Source organism: Helicoverpa zea, chromosome 29, assembly GCF_022581195.2.
Source record: "Helicoverpa zea isolate HzStark_Cry1AcR chromosome 29, ilHelZeax1.1, whole genome shotgun sequence".
NCBI classification, from domain to species: Eukaryota; Metazoa; Arthropoda; class Insecta; order Lepidoptera; family Noctuidae; genus Helicoverpa; species Helicoverpa zea.
Window position 1 is genome coordinate 5591605 of NC_061480.1, and position 17716 is coordinate 5609320.

The 17716-nt window shown below is 37.6% G+C and overlaps 1 protein-coding gene across 7 annotated transcripts; it reads left to right on the forward strand.

Moving 5' to 3' along the window:
* Positions 1-126: 126 nt before the first annotated feature.
* On the forward strand, positions 127-14539 carry LOC124643948 (serine/arginine repetitive matrix protein 1). Of its 7 annotated transcripts, none has more exons than XM_047183066.1 (14): positions 135-261; positions 535-650; positions 2325-2425; positions 3989-4109; positions 5320-5412; positions 6242-6370; positions 6814-6958; positions 7472-7581; positions 8076-8196; positions 8778-9016; positions 9529-9687; positions 10172-10299; positions 10630-10739; positions 11138-14539. In XM_047183066.1, the coding sequence occupies exons 3-14, from the start codon at positions 2326-2328 to the stop codon at positions 11183-11185; spliced, it is 1503 nt and encodes a 500-aa protein (XP_047039022.1). In that variant the 5' UTR covers positions 135-261; positions 535-650; position 2325; the 3' UTR covers positions 11186-14539. The 7 variants fall into 7 exon arrangements, with proteins under 7 accessions (XP_047039023.1, XP_047039022.1, XP_047039025.1 ...); XM_047183069.1 differs by having other exon boundaries at positions 8076-8181; XM_047183068.1 differs by having other exon boundaries at positions 6817-6958.
* The last annotated feature ends 3177 nt before the right edge of the window (positions 14540-17716 follow it).

Consider the following 17716-nt stretch of genomic DNA (forward strand, 5'->3'; position numbering starts at 1 on the left):
GTAAAATTCAATGGAAAATAAATAAAACAAATAAAGTAATTCGTTTTAGGGTTCAAACTAGTTTTTTCATGCAGTAATATTGGCACCCTTTCACTTCATCACAGGATGAAACGCAAAAATCGAAGAGAAAGAGAAAGGTCAATGAATAGCTAAACAAAATGGCCGCTGAACGTAGAAAGGCGTGTCGCGGCTACTCCTAGCGAATTACGCCGTCTCGGAAACCATTGAACTTCAGTGAAAAAGTTTACGTGTTTTATACTGGTTCGTAACTTTGTTTTGTGATTAATATAAGGTGAATATAGTATTTGATGTTGGATGTTCAGTCTGCCGTCTCCGAGGAACGTCGCTTTGCCGCCAGCACTATGGAGGATTCTATGCCGTGTCTGGCCTGTTCCGTGAGGCCTCGCCGCGTGTGCCCGGAGGCTGCATGTTCGCCTCGCGTGGGCCTGTGTCGATCGCGGTCGCTTCGTCCCTCGCGAAGCTTTCGTACGCCCGCGCGCCGCTTTCGTATTCTAAGTATGTCGGTTTTTACAGCGGCGCTGCCGGGCTTCGCGTCTGCCCGCCGCCAGGCACCGGGGCTTCGCCCCCCGCGTCCCGCCGCGCGCGTTCGGAGCCCTCGCTCCATCCGATCCTTGAACGGAGTCGTTCAGGTAAGTTTGTCATGGTTTTGAATGCAGGTGAGGAAAATCGATTCGGTGCAGCCATCTTGAACAGAGTATAAATAGAATAAGGCCGTACAGTTAGTTGCGGTCGAAAATACCGTTTTAGGCCGTCGTTAATCGCTTCTCCAATGAGATTTATCATAATTAATAACTTATCTACGCGTTTAAACGGTCAATGATGACGTCAGCGTACGTTTTCAGTGAGTAAAAGTTACACAAAGGCAACATAAAAATCAATACTTGTTCTGTAAGAAAATGGGGTGTGAATTGGCTTGAAAATGTGAAAGTTGAACTAGTTTTCACGCAAGAATGCTTCTCGTAAGCTCTTACTGTGGAATTCCAGACTATATAATGTTAGATTTAATCTTAAAACAACAGAAAACTCCTTTAACACGCAATATAATTCAGACAAAGAACTTGACACACTTAGCACAGTCTCACTCAAATTAATAAATTATATAGTCATTCAACCTTAAAATTCGTTCTCAAAACATAATGTACTACTATATACAAAATACAAATAACATAGAAATGTAAATAGTCTTGTGTTATTAAATCTTTTATCCGTCTTACCGGAAATAACAGATAGATATACTGCAAAAACGAATCCAGTGACTGTTCACTCCTTTTAATTTGTAAATATGTACCTAATTTGTAGGGGCAGGCCATAAGTTATGTGACATAAATAATAACAAATTAGTCAAGATTTAAGATTGATAGTATTTTGCCAAAGCATCCCAAAAATTAATGTTAGTCCAAAAGTAATGCAAATGCGCAATAAACACAAAACAATTTCAAATTAATCTACAGAACATAATCTTAGATATTGACAGTTCACTCCAAATAGTAAATAACATAAACTTCATAAAACAAGTTTCTGCAACCTAATTACTATACCGTATCATCCACTCTTAAGTACAAACAGTAATAAAAATTAAATGTTTAAATGCACATAATATCATCAGGGACCGAGTACAATATTGTACTCACTGGAGTACTTACAATATTATGCTCACCGGAGTACTAATCTATCTATATAAATAAAAATCAATTGTTGTTCGTTAGTCTGATTAAAACTCGAGAACGGCTGGGCTGATTGAGCTGATTTTGGTTTTAAAATGTTTGTCGTAGTCCAGGGAAGGTCTAAACGGTGAGCAAATAAGGGGAAAAAAAAGTATTGTGTCGTGTGTTTGTGACTTAGGTACCAAATATGCCTCCAATAATTAGGCGGTACGAAGTTCGCCGGGTCAGCTAGTTATTAATATTACCGTTATGGACATAGGTGTACTATAACCCATTCCTCGTTTCTTGATACACACTCGTCACATCTGTGAATCACATACAATTTACATACATTCTCAATATTCTTTCTATCTGTTTGAATTGCATACTAGGGATATAATTTTGACGCAGTTTCATACAAGTAGCTTCAAATTCCTATGTTTAGTGAGCAAAACACCTATTAAATGAATAATACATATGGTGTTTGAAACATAAACATAGATAGATAAAATATTGGAACAACCAATCAGAGACAAGATACTTGTTAAGGCGGTATCCTTACAGAATTCCTGACTCCATATACCATTTTCAGCATAGTAGCAGTACCACATACTACAAAAGTTTATGTCAGATATCTTATCTCAATCGATCGGTTTACAGGATGTCTTCCAGACGCAACGGGTCCGTGTCCCGTGCTGCGGAGGCAGCCTCCAAGAACCGGTTGCATATGGATAGGAATCCGCAACACTCACGGATCAACGGTTTGTGGATTATTTACTTAATTATACATACTACTTCTGTAAAGCATGCTAATTTACTTGTGCCTGTTAAATGACCCGCTTCCTTCATGGGGGAATTATTTCACTCACCCGGGTAAAAGGTACAAAGTAGCCTATTTACTTCTTCAATAAAATATATGGGCCATCTTATACAAGGAATATTTTATAAAATCCAATCAGTATTTCCCAAGATAAAGATGTCCAAGCAAACAAATTCTTTAGCTTTATCATATTAGTATGTGTATAAATGTATATATTTACGTTATTCCCTTGTGCTAAGGGATTGTTCACACCAAACGTATTGTCCGCCGCTGACTGTGAGTATACTCACAGTCGGCCTCAGTGTGAACGTCGACTCAATCTGCAGTACGCGTACTCACCAAGCCGACAATAGGCTATAGCGTACGATGCGCTACATGTGTGAACAAAAGAATACGCTCGTGTAGGTTCACACTAGATGCGTACGCTGAGCGGCCGACTATTCTACACATAAAAGAGCTCAGTATTTGAAGTTGCTCGTAGTATTTTATAAACGATCTCTGAGATCACTCGTGGTTCCCATACGATAAAACTAGTGTATTTTTTTAAAAAATATAAAATAAAATAAAATATAAATAGAAAAATATTTATTTAAATACAATAATTTATAATAATTTTGCAATCGCTTCCATTACTGGATCGGCATCCTCACTTGCGTCGTCGGCTGCAGTTCCATACATTTTCTGCGAGTTAAATCTCTTGAGCATCTTTGAAGTTACTTTAAAATTAACACATCCTCAATCAATCGCAACTTGCGAGAAAGTTCTTTCCACAACAGCGTTAGAAAAAGGCAACGACAAAATTCCTAATGTCAATTTGCTTATATGTCCGTAAGTTTTATCACCAACTGCATTTTTGTGTGTGGTTCTATGGTGGAATCAAATGAAGTAGTAAGTAATTTGGTCGCGTTCAGTCATAAAACTTTTCCGAAAAATCCTCCAACTCCCTCCAAGCCAATTTTTAATCCCCCCGCTGATCCCCCCAAAGGATTGTTCCCCCCAAAAAATCCCCCGTGGGCAGAAAATACCCCCAAATTTGTGGGGAATCCCCCCAATCTGGCATCACTGCGCGGCGGTGCGGACGCGGCGGAGCGGCGGTGCGTACGCGGCGGAGCGGCGCTATTCGGCAACTGCGTCCGCGTAGCCAATCCGCGTCCGCCGTGCATAGTCGCGTAGTAAAATAATCGGCTACTGAGAGTCAGCTGCAACAGACGACGTAACAGCGTATAGTCGGTTCGGTGTGAACGACAATTTCAATATATATGGAAAAGCAATAAACTGCGTAACGCGCGCTCACAGTCAGCGGCGGACAATACGTTTGGTGTGAACGATGCCTAAAACTACTAAATGAATTTTGAGGAATCCTGCCAGCAATAGAACTTAATATAACAGAATAACATATAAGCTACCTTTATCTATATATTAGGGAAGTAGTTCCTTCTGACTCGCACAATATCCCGAGCCGCCATAAAGTCTGGCGCCATATTAATATTCATTCTCTCCACAGATCCGTCCAACCCGGCAGGCCGCCGGAAAGAGATAGACAACGTCATGAAGAGAGCTCGCCAGGGCTCACCGGGCAGCTGGGACCGGAAACTGCTGGAGGTCGAGGAGAAGGATCCCAATCGGTGAGATTATTTAACTTTTCTGTAGGGCTTTGCGCTTAAAAGCCCTTGCATACTCTATAGTTCATTGTCGGGCGATAGTTGGCCTAAGGATAAAAATTCCACCAAAGTTTTCGCACATATTTGTTCGAGTTTCGCATTTCTCGATAAAAAGGAGGTATGACGACATGGTTAAAAAATAGTGGTTCTGATTAATCCGCATTTTAGATTAGCAAAACTTTAAACATTTATTTAATTTAAGAAAGGTTGAGAGTGGGGGCTCGTGAAGTCACGTCTACGTAAAATTTGTAAGTGACGTAATACAAAATCGTTCATAATTGCTTGTAAAGGCCCTAAATGAAGTAAATGATTTGACTTTGACTTCAATCGTGTAGCACCGTTGCCACTTGTTTGTAAGAGAAAAGAAAAAATACGCGTCCATTATTGTAGGGTTATCTACGAGACGGTGTTATTACTTTTTTTAATTTGTCACGCCTAAGGTCAGTAGACCAGAGGAAACATTTTGTGCTGCACACTATAGCAATTTGGTGGAATTTCACCCTGAGACTTAAGACTTAAGAAGTTAAGTAATATTTGAGTATTTAAACCCACTCAAATCTATCTTGGGTAAGTACTTGGTGCCAAATCTTTCGAAATAGTCAGCCATTAGTGACCCTATGTTTAAATTTTGTGAACTATTATGTTCAAAGTTGAGAACATAATAGGTAGGGTCGTTGACTACTTACATTAATTTTTTGTTAATTTTTAAATTAAAGTAGGCTATGTTTTTTTCTGTAGTCTTTGTAAATAGCACATAGTTTTTACTTTCCGTAAGATCCTGTAATAAATAGGTCTTAATGTAATAAATACCTTTCATTTTGATTGTTAATTATTTCACATGATTTTACTTATTTAACATTATTTTGGCTTGTTACTTTCTTTTTTGTATATTTTGTTATTTATCACAATTCTCAAGCATTTATGTTATTTATGATAGTTTGTATAACAACTAAAAACCGATTATTCAATCGTCAGTTAACTTCTATCTGAGGAATAAATAAATCGTCAAACATTCTTCAAATACAAGTTATCTGGCGATTGAAAAATCGGCCCTAAGCCAAAAAAAAAAATGAAAACAGGCTTTCAATTTATTTTTCATATGTTTTATATTACTTTATTTTCTTAAGAAGGTAGTCAATTACCCTATAACTGACGTGAGACACCGTTTGAACAGATGGCGTCACACTGGATACAAACAACTGTATCTAGAAGGGTCGCGGTCGCCTTCCCCGCGCCGCTCCAGATCCCCGGCAGTTAGGCGGTCCAGGTGACTCCCTTGATATAATTTAGGGCTTTTAAACGTTGCGCAAAAGTTACGCAGTTTGCGCAAAAGTAGCGCAGTAATTGCTCAGTGGTTGCGCAAAAGTAGCGCAGCTATTGCGCTAAAAATTATTGTTTCTGCGTAAAACAATCATTTCTAATAGTAGAGCAAGATCCCCACCTTAGTTACTTTCTGACGGACAAACTACAATTTTTCCGTACCTGTAGCACCTGGTACCTGGGAATTGGCTGTCGGTCTAAGCTAGCTAGCAGGGGCCCGATTCTCCTAATTTTACTTAAGCGACCTTCGATTGACGTTCGACTCGATTCGACTGAGATCCAATCCCGACTCGATTACTATTGAAGCGTATGTGGCATTCCGCTATTTTTTCTTTGAAATAAACGTTTTTATTCTTTTCTGTCATTCAATAATGAATCATTTTGTCTGCAAATGTTTTACGATTGCAAAATGATTGCACGGCAAACTACCGTATAGACCAAAATTACCAAAATAGCATACCAATCGCACACCAATCAAATGTCAATCGAATACGATTGGTCTTTTATTAGTAGCAGAATGCCCGATATGGTTAAAACTGCTATTACGATCGTATTGCGATTCGATTACTATTCAATTTTGACATTATTAACTTAGGAGAATCGGGCCCCGGGTATGTGTACGTTCACTATACATACTAATACTAACTTATTATGGTCTGTCCATCAGAAAATAAGTAAGGTCTGGGGGCCCTGGCATAAATAATTCCCAAAACTGTAGGCGAAAAGCTAGTTTTTTTATCTTATTTTTGGTAATGTCATAATACTTTGTTCCATAGAACTCCTCTGCCGAGCCGTCGGTCCCGGTCGCCCGTGGTCCGTCGGTCCCGCTCGCCGGTAGGGCGCCGCTCGCCGCGCAAGTCGCGCTCGCGCTCCGCTCGCCGCAGCCCGAGGCGAAGCCCTATCAGGTGAGTGTGTAGAGCTGAAATCCAAACAATTGTGTAAAAGACGATGTGGCTACTAAGAGTGGTACTTGTGAAATGACAACATGTACGAATTTTTGGTAGAAGATACGTTGTACCAACCACAAAAACACACAAAGGTCTGGTGTCCAAGAAATACTTAGAAAGTTCCTATAAAGATACTTAGAAAAGTTACTTGCCTCATCTGGAATCAAAACCGACATACTTATTCAAAGCATTTTAATTTTCTTCATAACAGCATATTGTCGTCCAGTGCTGAACACATAAAGGCAGAAAAAAATTCAAAAAATCTATGAGAATATAAAACTAATATCATCATCCTCCTGCCTTAAGGGCAGGATTTCTTTGGGGTCAGTGCAGCATGTAATCTCCTTCCACACTCTTCTATCTGCCATCATCAATATAACAACTAACATCTTCTTCTATAGCAGACGCAGCCCAGCCCGCAGTCCTCGGCGCCGCTCCCCCCGGCCTCAGGCAGCGCGTCGCCCCGCCGCCCGCCCCGCCGCCGCGCCCGCCCGCCCACCACCAGCTCGCCCAGCCAGGCCGCCCTCGCCGCCAGATCCTAGGAAGGTAAATATCATCTGACTATACTGACTTTTAAATATGTCTTGGTGAGAGACAAGTTTGCAGTTTTTAGGCAATTTTGGTCGTACTGTATCAGTATTTTTAGGTCCCATTTTCCATTGTGTAAAATAACAATGTTTTAAAACCGCGTCCCATGGAACTTCTTCCCGTACCCGCAAAAAATATAGCTTGTTACTCGGGAACCGGGGATAATGTAGTTTCCCGACAGTGAAAGATTTTTTTTTAATTGATTCAGTAGTTTTGATGTCCTTGGGGTACTTCAAACAGAAAAATAAATCTTATTTCCAGTACGCTAAATAACTAAGTTTATTTCCACTACACTAAAAAAAAGTATAAACGTGACCCACGTTTATACTTTTTTTATATAAATGTTACAAAAATCCGAATCCAGGACTTTTTATGGAGTCAGTTAAAAATATTTTTCTTTATCACTTTAGGGATACCTATTCAGTTCTGTAAACACTAGCGGTTTGGTTTAACTTTACAATGATATTGCAGTCTTCCGGCTCCGGGTCGTCAGTGAGCAGTTGCTCGGACGAGTCGTGCTCCGTGTGCTCGGCCAAGAACAAGAAGACTGCGCCGCCCGCCAAGCCCGCTAAACCACCGCCGTGAGTTACTACTAGTTTTTTCTAGCCACGAAACTTTTACTTGCATTAGGATTGTTAACTGCAGAAATAGTAAAAAAAGCTGTTTTTTTATGGCAATTACCGTCAGATCGATGAGGTTCGGATCACCTCAAAATTGGGCAAAGACTAGTAATAATATTTACCCAACTATGTTGAGGTCTTCAAATCTAATCTCTCCAGTGTTTTTAATGAAGCGACTACCTATCTGACCTCTTGAAGTTACGTGGGCCATTTAAAACACTTGGTAAGACTATCAGAATTTCTGGCTTCTGACTACTGACATTCTATATATTCCATTCCATGATGACTGCTAGAAAGATGTTCAATTAAATTAACAGTCAGGACCCAATATAACTAGCCATGGAGGAACTCGTCATGATATAGGACAATAAAATCTGTGGGGGCATAGACAATCATTATTTTCCTTCCCTTAAAAAAATCCTGTACAAAATAAATACCCCCCATTCCCCCAACAGTGCGGCAACGACATCCCCGTCGCGTCCGCGTCCGGCCCGCGCGGTGCAACCTACCCGCGAGCTGCTGAAGGCTCGCGAGGCCAGCAAGCGCACCCGGGAAGAGAAGGTATGTGCGCCTCATGTATGTATCGACATTGTGTTTATGTTTACTTCTTGTTATGTGGACTTGGTCTTGTGTGGGAATTGTGAAATTATATTGTTTCTATTTGCTAAATTATAGTAAGATGTGTTCGTGGTTAGTCTTGGTGTTATTTAATATTATAAACTTTCTGAAAAGATTTCTTAAAACAACTGTCTATTATGAATTTTAATATTCCATTTTCAAAGTAAATCGTTGTTTTAAGGAAGATGATAATATGCCTCGTTGTGCTTCATGTTGAAAAATAAACCAAATGCTTTGTTCGAACTTTAGTTTTTACGTAGTGCTTACCTTAACATCTGGATCCAGTTTTATATTGGACCTGTTTGGCGCTCTTTTAATCCATACCTAAATAATGTTCTCCTTTTTGGGAACGCAAAAAATAAATATATGTATCTATAATGTATGATTCAAACAGTTTAGTATGATTCAAAGGTTTCGCAAAATATAATAATGGTAGTCTGTAACTAAATCACGAATAGAAGTATGCTTATGTGCCTGCACAGCTGCCATACCGTAATAGTATGCATCTACACAGCTCTTAACTCTACACACACTTTCAGGTCCTAGAATGGCAACGCACACAAATGGCAGTCCGTCCCGTGCCCACGACGCACATCAAGCGCGAGGGCGAGCGGCGGCCCGGGCCCCCCGCAGCCCCACCCGGGCCCCCGGGCCCCGCACCGCCGCGGCCCTCGCGCCGGGACCCGCGCGCCGTGTCGCCCGCCGCCATCGCTGCTGCGCTCAACGATACGGATAGCGATAGCGAGTCGGATGCTAGTTCGGAGCCGCAGCCGCAGAGGTGAGCTTTGTGTCAATGTTAAGTATGAATGTAGTGGAATTTTTGGTAAATAATTGCATTTTTGGTACACAGAAAAATGAGTGAATTTGACTTATTTAGTTATACAAGAAAACTTAAAGAGAAGATAAAAATATAATGCATAATCGCACCTCTTTAGATTTTTACTGCAGTAACTGAAGATCCTTTCCATAATTTTTACTTGAAAGAGTAATAAAAATCCACATTACAAAACGTAAACATGTAGCTGTAAACCTCGGACATAGTAAACCCGATTTATTTCCTCTGAAAAATTCTTCACGATCTTTTTATTAATTACCAGCTTTTTTCATGAAGTTTTAGCCACGACCCATTGTTATTTATTCCCGTACGTACTCGGATAAAATATAGCTTATACGTTATTCCCGAATAGTGTGCTTTATAACAGTGATAAAAATATTTCTATTGCTTCAGTAGCTTCGGAATATTTTTAGGAAAATATTTTTATTAGACTAACATCGCCTTTTTCCCCTCAGGTTAACCCTCTCAGAGCGTTTCGGAAAGATGGCGCAATGGTCAGCAGACCGGTCCGCCCGCCTCGAGAACATGCGCATCACGCGGCGCGAGAGCACGCTGCACGTGCGCATCGAGCGAGACGACGCCGCCCCGCAGGAACACGTCCCTAGCACTTACCCGTAAGATCTAAATAAAATTTTTTTTGAACGTCAGGAATTTACAAAAGACAGCCCCCAAAACGAAGGGTGGGCAACCCTTCACAACTTCTTATGTGTTTTTGCTAGGAATCTTATATCTACGACCTGTAAGAACTGCCTGCCAAATTTCACGCTTGTTGGGGCTACAGTTTTAGAGATTTTGTGATTAGAGTAATCATACATCAAAGATCATCTAAATATCGGTTCTGCTTATTATCTCTCTGCGGTAAAATTAAAGGCTGACTTACTTTGTCAGGCTGTAATTTTTATTTAATTTGTTTATTACATTTACCACTAAGTTTACCCCAATGCGATAAATAATAACATATTGCTATAGAAAATATGTACTATAAAATCTTATTCTGTCAAACTAAGGCTTGAATTCCTCTCTGCAAAATACTCTTATTAATTCCTACCATATATATCAAATTTACAACATATCTTAACAGTCTACTTTCTTCCGCAGGGCACTCGAAGGTGCAGCCGCAGGCAGTTACCCTGAGGAACTGCTCCTAGCAGCCCCGGCCGGTCTACCATCTTGGGACGATGTGCGCGTCAGATATGACTACTATAAGAAACGAGGGTATCTTAGAGGTAAGTCTTTATTTAACTCACGTAGGACCGAAAAAGGAGGTTGTGAAATTAGACATGGATGGAGATTTATTTCATTCTTTCCAAGATATTTTGGGGTTGGCTTCCAGTCTAAAGAAATGCAGCTGAGTACCAGTGTGCCAAATGGAAGTGATTGCCTATCTGATCTCTTCTATACAGTTACTTGGGCAAGACTGGTTGTCAGACTGTCTGGCTTCTGTATATATTTTAATATGAATTCAGTTCAGGAAAAGATGTAAACTCTCGATTTCTGTACCATCTTTTTGTAATATGTTTTAAGCAAATAAATAAATTCTATTGTATTGTCCACAGGTCTGACTCTGGGCGACTACGTGAAGTGGGAGGAATGGTGGTACAAGTATCAGGAGTGGCTCAAACACGAGCGAGCTTACGAGCGCTGGGCCGAGGGCGAGGTGGGCACGGTATGTACAACTGTTTATATTGTATACTAGCTGATAACTGCATCCCGAGGAAGGTAGCTACTTTTATACCTGCCACATCTGGATAAAAAGTAGCCTTTACAATGTGTTTAAGGTCCCTAGTTTTAAAAGTTGTAACATTATGGAATTCAAATACAGTGGACCCTTTGTACTTGTGCCTCTGGCTAAGCCAGCGTAGCTAGGCTAATTCAAATCTTTTTAATCATCATCATCTTGAAATGGTTGTTATTTTCACTAATATAGTTTGGATGTAACTGGCCAAACATATCTGGACTATAGAGTCCACTGTAAACACATTAATATTTACTGTATACATAAGTATTCACTTATATTCACAAGACTTTAAACAAGCATCAAAATAAACAACCCAATACCCACAGGTACGTCGCGAGCGTCGCCGCCGCGGCGGGCGCCACAGACGCAGCTGAGGGCGCGCCGCCCCCGCCGCCGTCCTGTCCGTGGACCTGGCGGCGGGGGCCCGCTCCGACGTCTGAGCGCAGCGCCGGGGCTCCGCCACCCTCCCCGGCACTCCTCACGTGCTCGGGGACACATGTGCTTGACTTTGAAACCTAGTAATAGTGTTAACATAGTGACAACTAGAAGTAAAGAAGAAAAATACATCGATCACAAATAACTTGGAGAACTAGTGTTAGTAATAGTGAACAAATTAGTGTTTGTATGTGATGAAGTGTTGAACACTGAAAACTGAGTGAAATACTGCTACTCAGCGTGCGGTTAGACTGGTAGCCGACCCTAACATAGTTGGGAAAAAGCTCGGAAGATGATTATGTGATGTAGTGTTGAAAAACAGTGACAGCATATATCATCCTCCTGTCTTTATTCCAATTTTATTTAGGGTTGGTGTAGCACGTTTGACAGTGACAACATACAAAAGATGTTTATACATATAATATCTGTTTCCCAGAAGAACTCCTCATAACCCGGATAAAATATAGTCTAGTATAGTATGTTACTCTGGCTAGTGTAGCTTTTTTACAGTGATAGAATTTTTTAATAAAATTTTCAAATTCTTCTTCTCAACTATATTAAACACACAAACACTACAGTGGAAAGTGCATCAGATAAAAAAACTGCAATATGCTGACCTCAAAAGAAAACTATTTTTATAGTGATGTGTGTTAAAAATAGTTTAATATACTAATATTACAGACAGACAGACACTATAGTGTGAAAGTACTATATAAATTGTTTACAAACTTCTACTGTGTTTGACTGTGCCACATACAAAATTGTTAAGTGTGAGGAACACTGTGGTTTTACAATCAAAACTGATATAAAACTGTTGTATTGTGCTTAAAAACTGTCTTAAAATTGTCTGAAAATTGAGTTCTCACGGTTGTTAAAATCCTTAGAACTTGTGAAAAAAACATTTAAGTGCACTTGAGCGATCTTAGTGTGTTGATTGAGAAATCAGTCAGAGAGAAACTTATGCATTGTGTGAATACTTGATAATGCTGTAACAGTGATTAAAAAAACTGTGTATAAACTATACCACTGTCAAAATAAGTGGGTTTTTGGCTATAACAGTGTTAAAAACTGTATTCAGCTGACTTTATAATATGACAATTTTACACAAAATGTTGAGTGAGAAATTGACACTACTCTCTTGAAGTGAATAGACTCACTAGTTTGTGAATTTCAGTGTATTTTTGTGGTAGATAAAGACTACCATTTGTAGTGTGTGAAGAACCTTTATAATATATCCTGCCTGCCTTGTGAGGCGTGAACTAATTTTGAACGCTACTAAATGTTGTACTGTGAAATCATGAACTGTTTTCAAAAATGTGTGAACAGTGATATAAAAATCTTTCAAAAAAGGTGATTGTGAATTCAAAACTGTTTATTAGGACTCCCAACAAATTGGAAAGGATAAAAATATATTGTAAAGTTGGATTGTATCGTGTGTCTGAAAGTTTTGTGAACAAAATTACCAATAAGGTATCAATTTATAGACAATTAAATAAAAATCATGTTTTCTTAATGACTATACAGAGTGAGAAATACAAGTGAATGAACGATTTTTCTATAAAATTGAAGGTTTGTGTAGCATCAATACTTTTGATGCTAAAGTAAATGGTATTAGTATGGTGATCTTTACATATAAATAAATGGACAATTCTTTCTGTATATACAACTCTTGTAAATTAACTTTACCGCTGTGAAGTTGGTAACTAGTGGCTGTGCAAGTCAATATTACAAACAAAATTCTTCTGCAACGAGTTAAAGAGCTGACTTCACACAGGTATAGTTATTTTATGAGAGCTGTAATGTTAAAAATCTGTGGATTTGCTTACTAAAGAGTTTGATATTGACATATGGACGATAATCGCGAACTTTTAGTAAGTTAATCTGTAGTGTAAAGTTGTACAATATTGATTAAAACATTGTATATTTAGACTGCATCTGATCTCTCCGGTGGTATCGGATTGTCGTCCCATCGGGCTATGAGAGTGAAGAAATAGTGAGTGCACCTGTGTCTGCACAAATGCTTGTGCACTATAATATGTCCTGCGCAACTGGCTGATCTTGAGAACAGTCTAAATATAGTCTGTTTATTAGAATCTGCGAGTTGTAATGTTAAAACTTTTTCCATAAAACATCTAATGTGTGTATAGAAAATAACATAATGCAAGATTGATTTGTTCAGAAATTCAAATTATGGAATAAAAGTCTTGTCAAATAAGATTGCCTCTGTGAAATGCTGTGCACAGCAATTTTGACTACAGTGAAGTCACTTCTAGCTAACTTCGGAGCGGCAAACTTATATGAAGAGAAATTGTATGAGGTTTAGATAAGAGTGAACTAAACAAACTTTGCTCTTTTGAAGACTTCTAAAGGATTGGAAAAATCTTAGAAATTAAAAAAAAGCTAGTTGTAAACTCTAATAATCATGAAATATAATCGAAAAAAATACAAGTATATGTAAAATAATTTATAAAAAAAATATAGTAATATAGAGATTTTAATATTGTTATCTTTAAAATGTTTTTTCTGTCTGTCTGTTACCAAAATTGGTATTTTATGAGTTCTGACTCTTATCAGACAAAAAGACCTCAGTAAATCATCTCGAAACTATATAAAAAATGAACTTAATATTGTTGAATGAACATGAATTAAACCTTAAAGAATAGCGATCAAATGACTAACTTTTACAGCGAGTTACACCATTTAACTATAACGTAAAAGTCGTGGTGGCCTAGTGGGTAAAGAACCAACCTCTCAAGTATGAGTGGATTCCAGGTCAGGCAAGTACCAATGCAACGTTTCTAAGTTTGTATGTACTTTCTAAGTATAAACGGTAAACTGTAGGTCTCGGATGTCATTATACATCTTTGGCAGTTGTTACGGGTAGTCAAAAGCCAGTAATCTGACAACCAGTTTTTACTAGGGGTATTGGGTTGCCTGAGTAACTGGGTTGAGGAGGTCAGATAAGCAATCGCTCCTTGTAAAACACTGGTACTCAGCAGCATGCGGTTAGAATGGAAGCCAACCCCAACATAGTTGGGAAAAGTTAGGCAACTGAACCATTTTCAGTTGTCAAATCGCCGATACAATGGGCGATAAGTATACGGCTGGTTATGGTTTGGTGATCGTTATAGTTAAATGGGTTAACTCGCCCCTAGTATGTAGATAATTATATTAAAATCATGTTTAACTGACTTCAAAACTAATATTAGTTTCGGAGCCACTTTATAAGTTATAAAATTAATTACTGTTCAGTAATTTCGCTTAATAAATTGTAAATAGACATATTTACCTAACTGTATGTATTTTAAATACGTTTTTTTTACTCTAAAATTATGTGATTCTTTTGTATAAGTAATAGGCATGATGACAGTAATCAAAAATCATTAAAATAATATATTTATTAAATTAAACTTGAAGCTTGGAATATAAAACGCGCATTGTTTTCTTTGTTAATAATGTGATTAATATGTATTTTATAAAATAAAATTACGAAATAAGGCAATCCGCCATGATATCTTGAACACCAATCAGAGCTCGTGACGTCATTTCTCAAAACAACTCGCGCGAAAGCGCGTGAACGTCACATTTCGTTATTGTGAACTTCCACTGCGATCTTTGTTTTTAATTAATTAATTGTTTATAACACGAGTTATGGAGCCCGGATTTATCAAGGCAAACAGCGCTAATTTGCCTAGAATTGATATCATAATGCTGGGAAAGTTTTTGGCATCAAATAAAGATTTTTGTTCAGCTGAATTTAGAAATGTTAAAACTTCCATGTAAGTATACTAGTTTAATTAAAAAACAATGAGAGATGAAACCTAACCTCGAAATAGTTATTTACATTATAAACTATGCTAGAATCTAGAGAACTATGTAATAACTTACATCAAAGTGATCTTCACAAAAAAAAAGTTGTACCCTGGGCAATATTGCTTTTGAATCTCGCCTTGCAAGTTTAAGCCACTTGTTTCGTATTTTTTTTATTGTGAGGAACGTACACAAATAACTTATCAGGAGTTGTTTTGGATGTGTTCTTACACTGGGGGACCCCACAACACCTATGCACTTTCGAATTCATATTTAATAACACAAAAAACTTAATTATTGCACGAGCGTTGTTTACTTGCGTCTTGTAATTTCAGTCGTGACGTCACAAGTGACGACATGACACTGACAAGCGTTTTCGCGCCGGATTCAAAGTGGACAGAGAAAAATGCAATTATTTGATAAAAAAACTTCGCATTTTCTTAAAATTAATAATTTTTCTTATAAAATAGACGTATACCTACATCATACAAAGGAATTTAAAAATTTGTCATCATGCCTATTGGCCGAAAACCTATTCTGACTACAGGGATCTGCTTTCAAAATAAAAATTATCCTTATGGGGTCTATCACTTCAACACAGTTTAAAAATAAAATATGACTAAAAACCTATGTATGCAATATTGTTTTTAAAGTGCAACAAAATTATGTAATTGTCTTTGAGACTCCAAAAGATGAATTTACCGAAAAACATTATGTGTAAAAAAAATTATATGTCCCTTGAGAATTAAATGTATTGATGTCTTAGAAGTACAACATTTTTATATTTATTTTAAAACCTTTTAAACTAGTTTGTAGATTTAATAAACAGTACGATCGACGTATCTTGGAGAATCTGAATACAAAAATATATAACTAGCTTCCACCCGCGGTTTCACCCGCATCTCAAATAAAACTACTTCCAAAACAGGATGGGGCATAAAAAAATATCCCATGACCTATTTCTAAGCTACCTTCCCACCAATTTTCTGTCAAAATGGTTCAGCCATTCTTGAGTTATAAATAGTGGAATAGATGTTTTTACACAGCAATATCCAAGATGCGTCGACCGTAGTGTTGCAATAGTACGTGTAATGGATTTCTCAATATATTTATCGTAGACCAATAGTTGACTTGTTTGATTAGCTGTCTCGGTAACTGAGTAATATTGGTATAAGCACAGTAACAGCAAAGGAGCTTAGAAACTTCTCAAGTGTGAGAGTAAAAGTTCAAAGCCTGACAAGTAATGTTTCTTGCCAAACGTAGCGCGGAACATAGCGCGAGTCACCAAAAACCATTTTTAGGTATCAGGAATGTAGATGTGAGAAATTAGAAGATATTGAAATAGCTAATCAAACTACAAAATGAATTTTGTTTATAAAAATCAATTCTGCTTCAGAGGTACATAGTGTTGTAAAATTAATGTGAAACTTATTCTAGAACTATATTTAAACAACAAATAAAGACAGCAAGGCTGTTAAAAACAATTGCCTGAATCGCTGGTTTGAGGAGGTCAGATAGGCAGTCGCTCCATGTGGCACACTGGTACTCAGCTGCATCCAGTTAGACTGGAAGCCGACCCCAACATAATTTGGGAAAGGTTATGCAGATGATGAACATTAATGGAGCCCTTTGTGTTCCAACGTACTCACTCACTCGAACAATCGCCCTTGCCCACTAATATAAGATCTATGATTAAGTATAGTTCTAGAATGATCTACAGATAAATGTCGAGTCTCAGCCAGAAATAATTTGTAAAGCAATGATGTCTCATTGTAATATAACGTATATATTTTGTAAGAACACATTATTTTGTTGGGCACACTTCTAATACCGGTATTGCCAGCGATCTATTGAAAATTAAAGACTTGAGCTTAGGGCTATTAAAAGGGTGTTATAACATCTTATAAATGTTGAAAAATGAATTGGCTAGGTAAGAACAGAAGTAATCCAAGTAGCATTTTTTTAAAGTTGAGATATTCATAGAAATGCGTTTTTATGAATATCATAATTATGTTGAGCACATGATTTAAAATATGTTTGTTATTTGATAGATATAAACATAACTCAAACTTTCATAGCTGTTTTTCTTTAGTAAATGCAATTTTGATAAAAATATTGATATAATTGTGTTTATATTTAAATATTTTGTTGAAATACAGAAACGTAACATAAAGGAGTTTGTTTGAAAAAGTACTGAATAACACTTGGGTTACTTTTGCACAACCTCACTTCATACTCAAAAGTCCCAAAAATCGACTTTGCTCCATTTTGTCAAAAATGTTACTTGGATCACTTCTGTTCTTAACAAGCCAATTAAGAAAAATAATTTATTTAACAGCCCGTTGTTTCATACAAAATTCCCCCTTTTTTGTGGGAAGTCTGTTAAGAAAAAAAGTGTAGCCAACAATATAAAGTCGCAATGATAAATGTTTAATATAATATATAAAAATTAAATGTGTGTCCGATCGATGTAGTGTATCGTCTATTTAGAACATAATATGCAATTTAATATAAGGAGCATGTTATACGATTAGTAAATATCGTGATTTTATCAAAAAAGTATATAATTAATTGATCTGAAATTGTACATGAATTTGCGGATCTGAAGTTAGTCGCATACTACTATTTTGTACCAACTTCAAGTTAGTCAAAATACATCT

What these genes read in the sequence shown, in the direction of transcription:
- LOC124643948 (XM_047183067.1), top strand. Translation starts at nt 2,326, where the DNA reads ATGTCTTCCAGACGCAACGGGTCCGTGTCCCGTGCTGCGGAGGCAGCC. An exon ending in GAGGAGAAGGATCCCAATCG is followed by an intron (nt 4,110 to 5,319) that starts GTGAGATTATTT and finishes CCGTTTGAACAG; the next exon opens with ATGGCGTCACACTGGATACA. An exon ending in GAAACGAGGGTATCTTAGAG is followed by an intron (nt 10,300 to 10,629) that starts GTAAGTCTTTAT and finishes TATTGTCCACAG; the next exon opens with GTCTGACTCTGGGCGACTAC.